The sequence below is a fragment of the Lonchura striata genome, chromosome 4, assembly GCF_050655825.1.
Source record: "Lonchura striata isolate lonStrDom1 chromosome 4, ASM5065582v1, whole genome shotgun sequence".
NCBI classification, from domain to species: Eukaryota; Metazoa; Chordata; class Aves; order Passeriformes; family Estrildidae; genus Lonchura; species Lonchura striata.
The window spans coordinates 57023508-57032950 of record NC_140706.1 but is presented as its reverse complement, the minus strand read 5'-3'; the positions used below and the strand labels follow the sequence as shown (position 1 = coordinate 57032950).

At 42.8% G+C, this 9443-nt stretch overlaps 1 protein-coding gene across 9 annotated transcripts in view; it reads right to left on the bottom strand.

Moving 5' to 3' along the window:
- Positions 1-6569: 6569 nt before the first annotated feature.
- Positions 6570-9443, bottom strand: part of TECRL (trans-2,3-enoyl-CoA reductase like) — a 55111-nt gene continuing 52237 nt past the window's right edge. For 8 of the 9 annotated variants that reach the window (XM_085579157.1, XM_085579155.1, XM_085579156.1 and 5 more), the window contains 2 exons: positions 9398-9443; positions 6570-8293 (listed from right to left, as the gene is read on the bottom strand). In XM_085579157.1, the coding sequence (XP_085435283.1) occupies positions 9416-9443 (28 nt within the window). In that variant the 3' untranslated portion in view covers positions 6570-8293; positions 9398-9415. The remainder of the gene's footprint in view (positions 8294-9397) is intronic. The other variant, XM_085579159.1, reaches the window with a different exon arrangement.

Here is a 9443-nt window from a genome sequence, read left to right as displayed (position 1 = left end):
TTGAGCCTCACTAAATTGACAGGGAATGGTCTGGAAGCAAGGGAGGAGGCTGAGAGGAATGACAGGGAATGTTCTGGGGAAAGGGGCAGGGAAAGGGAGGATTGACAACTTGGAGAGGAGTGGGTTAGGGAAGAGCTTGGGGAGATTGACAGCCGGGGAGAGGAGGAGATTGGGGGGTTGGGGGGTGAACAGACACTGAACAAATATTAAATGAAATAAAAACACACCACCTCATCTCCCCCTTTCTTTTTACAAAAGGAAGGAGAGTTTCGGCGTTTAAACATATCAATACATCATATAAATAAGATAAACTTCATATACAAGATACAGCAAAATCATATGGTAAAATTACAAATTACTAAATGGACATAAGTCGAAAACCATCAGAAAAATATAAATTGATTACGATTACAGGATTACTTAATATAAAATATACAAAATTGTTTTTGATATACAATGCAAAAGTAAATGGACCACATGAAATAAAAATTTCAAAGTACTTATCACATACATTAAGATACAGCTTATTTAGTCTAGCCAAAAATCATAGCTTCATTAAAAACTTAACATAGTGCAATCAAACCAAAAACCTGAATTTATGATCATAAGTGCTTTACTACCTAAAACATTAATCATAGCAAGAAACAGAAATTCGAATCACACAGTACAAAAACCCTATAAATAAATATAAACTACAGTACAAAAGAAATAGTAAATTATACACTTTTCAAAGATTATGGGCTACATAAATAGAAAGAGAAGACTTTTTAGATGTGAGGTGTCAAATAGTAAAGCAGAGGTGTTGCCGACTTGCGACTGCCAACCTATCATCATGAAGGTGGAACGGCAGCCTTTTGTTTCAGGCTTGGCCTCCAGGCGAGCACAGCACAGAGGCCTGGCACTGCAGATGTTCGGTAAACAGTGCTCAGCCTTAGAAAGGAGTCACCTTATGAGCTCCGGTCCTACCCAAGAGGTGGAAATAATTGTGGACCACCTGGACCCTTGCTTCTTATCACAGCAGCCAGTGCACAGAATTAAGTGTCTGAGGCACTGTGTGCTGGAAAGTAAACATGCAGCTTTAAAGTCCGTTTAGCTGAGTTGTACCTGGCGTGATACTTGCACAGAGTTCTTCACTGAGGATGGCCCGAAGGTACTGCGACTCTTTGAATGGTCCCGAGGCCGGGGGGTTGACTTGGTGGCTGCCTGGCGCAGACTGTCCTGCTGGAGCTGCAAACGCTGTGGCTGGGACTGCAACATAGGTTGCACTACAAGGGTCTGTGCCTGCTGGTGGCTTTAAGAGAGCCTGCTGCCGCGGAGGCTGGGCTTGTCGCTGCTGCTTTTGAGCCAGTTGGAGATGGGTGGCTATGTGGAGGAACTGGAACTGGTGGTGCTGGAACTGCTGCTGCTTGGCTCAGGTTAAGGGACTGGCCTCCAACTTTGTCTGGCTAAATTGCTCTTACATCAGACACAAAACTACCCAAAACTTGCTGTTTTGCTGCTCTGAGTAGCAATCCAAAATAATATAAATAATATTAGATGGGATGGTTAAGTGATTGAAAACAAACAAAAATAAATATTGGAATTTAATTGAAACAACTGAAATAAAACAATTGAAATAAAATATTTGAATTTGAATAAAACAATTATAATTAAATTAATTGGAATTAAAATTGCGTAATTGCAATAAAGAAACAATTGTAACAAACAATGATAATAAAGATAAGTAATGCATTAAAATAATTAAAATGAATAAATCTAAGAAACAATTAAATAAAACAAATAGAATTGAAATCAGACTAACCAAGAATAATTAAAAATCAGGTGATTGAAATAGAAGGAAATAATTAACAGGATTTAAACTAAATAATTGAATTAGAATGATTAAAATCACCACTATCCAATTTAAATAGAATGATTAAATAGAATTATTGGAATTAAATAATTAATTTGGACAATTTTTTGTCTAATAACACAATCAAATAAAGTAATTGATAAACTGAAAACAATTAAGATGTAGATTTAATATAAAACTATATTATTCAAATGATTGTAACAAAAACAACTAAATAAGATAATTTGAATAATCTATATTAAAAGATCACTTAAATATAACTAATAAATTTTAAACTTCGCAGCAATGCAGCAAGCCTGAAGTAACGCAGCAGCTACGTGATCCTTGTAGCAATGATGATCACAAATACAGCCTTTCTTTCTATAAAATATAACTTAACAAGTAAATTATTTGAAAAATAATTAGAAGCAAAAAGAAGAATTTGTAGTTAAATAAAAAGGAACATTGGGTAGGGTACATTAAGGAATAGGCTAGGGGAATCAGACAATCACTTAATTAGTGATTGCCATGATTAACAGGGGAATCGGTAAGGGGTGGACAGGGATGCCGCCATTTTAGGGGGAAGACAAAATGGCGGATCCTCAGTCCCGGCTTTCGGCTCTATGTCCTTGGAGGAGGGTCCCTCCCGACCTTCCCCTCAGAGGACGAGTCCGAAGAAGGATAGGGGAATATCCAACCCCGCCTCCCCCAATAGGAACTGGCCTCGTGCAGGGACGGTGCAGGGCCATTGGGGAAGGGATGGGACTGGCGGGAAACTAGGGGCGGAAAAGAAGGGTCAAGGCAGGAAAGTGGGTTCCAAGCGGCGTGGCCAGCGCCATCTTGGGAGGGGGTGCCAGATACACTGCCCTTGGCCTGAGCAGTGTCCGGTAGGGCACTTGGGGTGGCTCGGCCACAGCAATCCCCAAGGGAGGATAGGAAAGGGTTTAGGAAAGTCCGAGGGGATGAGGGTATGGGGAGCTTCACAGAAGCAAAAGGGAAATGTACAGGAGGGGGGCCCGACTCAGCTGGATATAAAGGGCCTCTTTTAATAACCCTCGCATAATTAACATGTCGCCCTCTTAACTGTTCCCTACTGGTGTTTTTTCTACCCCCTCCGTCCAGCCCAGCATGGGGAGGGGAGGATAGAGAAAACAACCCTTTCAAGAAAAAGAAAAAGTGATCAAATATGGGTCCCCACAGAAGACTAGGGGAAAAGTACTACTCAGGGGTAGCCCTCCCCCAGAAAAAGAAAACCCACCCGCCTGCCAGGGACATGCAGGGATACAGCCCCTGTCTGGGCGCAGACGGGGGTTAAAACGCAAAAAGAAAAGTGGCAGACCCAGCCACCCGTCGGGACGACCCCCACCCCGTATAGCCCACCTTACCTTCTGGGCCCGGGCGGTGATGACTTCAATCTTTTCCTTGATTTGATGGAAGAATCGCACTCGAACTGGGGATGTTCCCTCTCGGTTTGGCCCTTCCGGAGGCCTGGGTGTTCCCGCTAAACCAAGACTCGTCCCCGAAGCCTTGGTTTCGGCCACTATCGGCCTCCAGTGGTCTCCCTGCGGATGCTGACCGAGGAACCACTTCTTGGTCAGCCCTTCTTCGGGCTCCCCCAAGCTGCTGCCAGACCGCCCCTCTTCGCCCTTAGGTAAGTTTACCCGCCAAAAAGCTTTGCAGCCCGGCCGTGGCTGCTCCCAGGCAGGTAGAGAGCACGATGACAAGGGCGAAAGAGGGTCCCGGAGCCTCAATCTTCTTCGCTCGGCATCCGGCTCCTCTTAGCACCGGGCAGAGCTCCCACGGCCGCAGATGTTCCTCTTCCCTCCTTCTTCTTCTGTGAGGCGGGCGCCCCCACAGATTTGCCCGTTTTTTCTAAAAGATGAAGGAGGGAACCATCCTCTGCTACCATTTGTCGCAGCGCGGCATGCGCCCCTCCTCGCCGCGATACCCCGAGCAGTGGCGTGCTGGGTGGCGAGAGGGAAGAGAACGGGCGGCCGCTCCCCCCAGGGTGCTCTGCTGTCCCAGTCGGTGGCGCGGGAACAGAGGGAGGCGACACGGGACTTGGGGGTGAACAAGATGGATTTATTCGGTGAGCCCCAAGACCTTGTGGAGAGGGCGAACAAAGGTTTTATATAGAACTCAAGAGGAGGGGAGTAGGAACAGCAACCAATGAGGGTAGGGCTGGGGAGGAGTTTAAGGCAGGACTAACATATGACAAACCTATCAGGGGAAACAGGGGAGTGGAGTAACACAAAGTAACCAATAGGGTGTTGAGCCTCACTAAATTGACAGGGAATGGTCTGGAAGCAAGGGAGGAGGCTGAGAGGAATGACAGGGAATGTTCTGGGGAAAGGGGCAGGGAAAGGGAGGATTGACAACTTGGAGAGGAGTGGGTTAGGGAAGAGCTTGGGGAGATTGACAGCCGGGGAGAGGAGGAGATTGGGGGGTTGGGGGGTGAACAGACACTGAACAAATATTAAATGAAATAAAAACACACCACCGCATAATCTGAATGTTTTAGGAATAATTTGGGACAGATGAGACTCATCCTTGTGGAGAGGTCCAGTAAAATCCCAATTGTAAACTGCAGGGTGAGCATAGAAAACTTGGAAGTTGAGCAATCTCTCCATGTGGAACGGGGAGTGATTATTTTGAGATACACTTTAGTCCCACTGGCAATGCCATTCACACAGTCCTTATTAGGCAGGCCAGGAAGGATCTATTTATTTATTATCTATTTACTTATTATTCCATCTGTTTTATTTTTGCACTTCCTGACCACACTGGTGTCTGGTCCCTGTATCGTGCTTTATTTGTGGTCTCTTGGTTCCCTCCTAAAGAGGGTTAAGCAGGAATTGCTGCATACATGGGTCTGCACTCATGGCTAACCAGAACATGTTTCCAACTCAACCACTTGATTTTCCTGCTGTCCAGTGCTCCTGCCCTCCTCCCTTTTGTGAGGAATGTTGTCATTTGCCTCTGTGAGCTGTTATGGCTGTTATTGGAGGTTGACTTCCTTTGACCTTGAAACATGGTGTGATTCTGGTAGTGGGGTGGTCTTGCCGATGCTTTCCTTCTATTGGTGGCTCTGGGAAGTGAGGTCTGCACTTAAGAGAAAACACAGACAAAGGAATTTGCAGCTAACTTCCTCATCAGCTCCTCACGGGAGAAAGACCTGGGTATATAGAGCTTAATAAGGAATTTTTCTCCAGGTAACCAGCACAATTATGAGAAACTTCCTCATTAAATTTTTTGTGTGAAGACAACTGTTTTGGTTGAAAATGTGCATGGTGCTTGTGGGCTAAAATCACTGTTGATGTTTTAATATAATACTTCTTTTAAACTGTATGGTTGCTTTTCTTTACTTGGTTTTTTTGGGGGTTTATAAGCAAGGTCTCTGAAATGTTTATCAAAACAGACTGGTAATTTTTATAAATTTTTTGTTTTGAAGAGGAATATTCCCCCCATTCCAGGAAGTTACCTTACTGTTGCAGAGGATAGATAGATATGATTGTTATCTTAGCTAGCCGAATGTCACTTCTACCCTTGGATGAATCCTGGAGTGAAATGGACTGTTCCATCCCACCCCGCAAAAGATTGTGGTTCATCCCACACCTCTGTACCTGCCCCTAAAACAGAGTCTGTAACCCCATTGGCCCATGCCTTGTCCCAGCCCATCTGGGAGCCCCTGAAAAGGGGGCTCAGAGCGGCCATGTGGCCTCTTGGACTTCCTCCCTCGCTTGGATTTCCTCCCTCTCTTGGACTTCCTCCCTCTCTTGGATTTCCTCCCTCTCTTGGACTTCCTTCCTCTCTTGGACTCCCCCCCTCCCTGGGGCTTCCCCTCTCCTAAACCCTCCGTTTCTCTCTCCCCTCCCCCGTCCTCCTAAGCCCAGCCACGTGCTACGCCTGAGAGCACGAGGCTTGGGCATCCCTGAATTCTCCAATAAACCTCTTCCCCCAAGAGCAAGCTTCAGAGATCTCTGCCTCCCTACACCCTAACCGTGCAGAAGGAGCATAATCATCCCACACCTTACCCTTCCTAATTGCATGGAACTTGCCCTGAAAATCAGAGGAGGATGTGTAGGAAGGTAAAGGTGCAGGAAGTTAGATTTATTGCTATTTGTGAGGCCATTTAACATTGTTCAGAGCAGTTTTAGCTCATCAACACCCCACTGGTGAAACTCAAAATATCTATCATGTTTATCTGAGACAGCCTTCTGCAATGTATCTTCATTTGTTCTTACCTGGTGTTTACTCTCACCCTTTACTTTACTTTTTAGCTTACTTTAAAACTTCAGTCATTTACTTCAGGAGGCAAAACTCTTTTCTCCCTTACCCCATGTACTGAATAACCAACTAATAAGGGAGTTAACAATTCCAGAAGTATTTCCTCCACCTAAACTGTTGAATAGGAACAAATGTTCCTAGCAATTGGAATCCCACTGGAAATAATGCCTTGAACAGACTTAAAGCTGCAGCCATTGCAATCAAAATATTAATAGATATGTAATTTATTATAATAAGTTACTCTCCGACATTGACTATTTTAAAATTTTAAGATTGCTGAAATAAGACATTTAATAAACATTTAATAAAGGGAAAAGCATTTCAGTAGCTGAATTTAAAAAAAAAAAAAAAACAGACAACCACCTTTATTCACACATCTAACATTGTCTGGAAAAAAAAGAGTTTTAAAAATATTGTGGCTAAGTATTTGATTAAAGAGTACAGAAAATAATTTCTCAAAAATAGATCTTTATTAGCAGTCTGGGTCAGAGAACTGAATATTCACTTTGATTAGGGTTTTCCATTGAGAGGAATAAAAATTTTGTTTCACAGGTTGCAAGTTAAAAAATATGGAAAGTGATGTATTTACATTACAAAGAAGAAATTGAATTACAGTGGCTTCTAGGATAAGTGTTGCAAGCTAGACATCAGAAGAGGGATGTGAACCCAATTTACCAGGCAAATTAACTTTGTCAGAGCACTTGAGCTGGCACAAAGATAACAGCGCCTTTAGGAGACAAACTGCCTGCCTTGCTGGTGCACTCCAGTGTTTCTCTAATGACTATAAAATTCTTCAGGCAAGATTTTTTTCACCAGCCTAAGGGCACCAAAAGGTATTGATAAATGTGCAACAGAAATATAATGAAAGCTGAACTCAGTGCCCTACCTCTTTTATCCTAAAACTTGCTGAAACAGTTCTGGTTCTTTTGCTCTGCCTTACTAAAATTGTGCTCCTGCATGACATGGCTGATTTGCCATGCCACTGATTTGCAAACAGAGCTACTCAGTATTTCCAGGACTTGAATAACAAGCCCAGATAATCCCTTAAAAAATAATGTCCTGGAAAGCAGAGTAGCAGATAGAGCTTGGCCAGCTGAAGGGGAGCTGAAGCCTGTCAGCAGTGTCCATCTGAGGCAGTTCAGACACAGACTGAAATGCATTTGGCATCTCTTTCCTGTTTGATAGTGAGCCATACTCTGTTTCACCTTGTGCCCAAGGATTTCACACTGCTTCATATAAATAAGGTGAATGGTGTGTGGATGCAGCCAGGCATTGAATGAGGGGATCTTACCACACTTGTCAGTGCAGAAGGTTTTCTGCTATTCTGAGACTGCTCAGTGTGAGAAAGGGAAGTGGGCCTCAATGATGTACCCAAGGTTATGCCACAAATTAGTTACAAGATGGGAAGCGGTTACAAATGGTCCCCTTGTGGGATCGTGGGGATGATCTGCCTGCCTAAAAATAAAAGAAAGACAACCCTCTTTGCAGTGAGAAATTTAAGCCAATTTGTATTAAACACTTTACTATGAGATTCGATTTAAAAACTTTATGAAGCTAGACTTAACAGTGTTCACAGCATAGTGGTCATCCTTTGATGTGACACTTTGGAGAAGCTGAGGCAGAATGTGCTTTTTTCTGTGTAGTTTAAGGCTGTGAAACATTTTATGATGCAAAAATCGAAGACTCTCAACATCTAATACTGAACCTTAAAATTACCATACCTGAATGTGGCAGATGAGTTGTGTTCATTAATTTTAGCAGCATCTGTGCCCATTTTCACCAGCTAAGTATCTAGCAATTTTGTTGTCCCTTTTCAATTAGCTCCATTACATAAAATTGAATTAAATCATATCTTTTAGCAGGAACCAAGAATTCAAGAGCTAAATTTTTGCATTTAATGAAAACATCTTCATCTTGAACTGTTAATTTCCTGAAAAAGATATCCAGTAGTTTTTTCTCTGTTCCACATAGTGCCTGAATTAAATAGCTCATTTACTCTGAGTTGACTCTTGAAGTGTGCACTTAGGCTCCAACTCTCGTGACAATCTCAGAAGATGATGGGAATCATAGCTGCTTTTCTCCTCACTTCTGGATAAAATCTCTTCAGATACAGCTTGTGTTTCTTCTGGGCCCACAGAGACATCTGGATGACCATCAGGAAAGCGAATATGCCAACTAGCAGGGAAAAAGATTTTAAAGAAAATTATCATGTGTGTTCTTTCACTGCCTGTTTCTGGAAATACAGTAGGGCTTATGGAAACATTTGCAGTCTCTTCTGTGGACAGAGACAACACAGCAGTTCCTCTCAGCCTGGAAATTGCTGATACACCATAGCCAAACTCAGCGTCTACCACGGAATTCGCACAGATAGTCTTCACATTTGTTAGACACACCCTGTACCACCTCTGACTCCACCATAAATCCATATATCACAAGGCCTCCTTGGCCATGATGCTGTCCTAATCCATGGTCTCTCTCAACCATATTTCTAGTTTACTTCTGAACTATAACACTTCTTTATTTCCACTTCTGCTGTCAACCATGACAGGGTGCTGTGCTCTAACTCCCTGCTGTGTAGAGGGAGAGCTCAGCCCCAAAGCAAGTAGGCAATATCTGCCTGATCCAGCAAATAGGCACCAAACAGGGAATAATTTTACTGCATTTGCATTTTGCATATTCATTATCCTTTGGTTAATGTGGAGGTGGTTAATCAGAAACACCCATTTGGCATCTGGACAAGTTATGTCTGGGACAATTACAGCAAGAATCAGTGTGCTGCATATGTTTCTGCTCCTGCTACCGTAGGGACATTGTCCCCAAACTTTCAGATGATTTCCATATCAAAGCCTAAAATCCAAGAACGTTTCATCTTTTGAAACAAAATTTCAATTTAATTTTTGCATGATGCAGTTTAACCCACTTTTGAAATTTGTTTCTTTTCCATTTGTAAATGACGTGGGGCTACTTCTTACAAGTAGTTTTTATAGATTTCTATTTTGAAATGGAAAAATAATTAAAAACTGAATGTTTTGGAGAGCTCAGTCCCAGGGACCATATTTTTGTGAGTGTTTAGGTCTCTGAGGATGCAGCAAAGTACAGAGCAAGAGTCACAAATTCTACTAAGCAGGCTGCTCTCACGAGCATCTTGGGAGTTTATCTCATATGGCAAATTTGATGGCAGTATTTCTTATGCTATAAACCTTTTTGGCAAATCTTAGATTTCTACAATTTTTTTCCGTGAACACTTTAAATGCTGTCTTCATTCTGTTTCAAACTTACCTGGCAGAGTTTGTGTCATCACTGTGAAACTAATCCAAGACCCAGC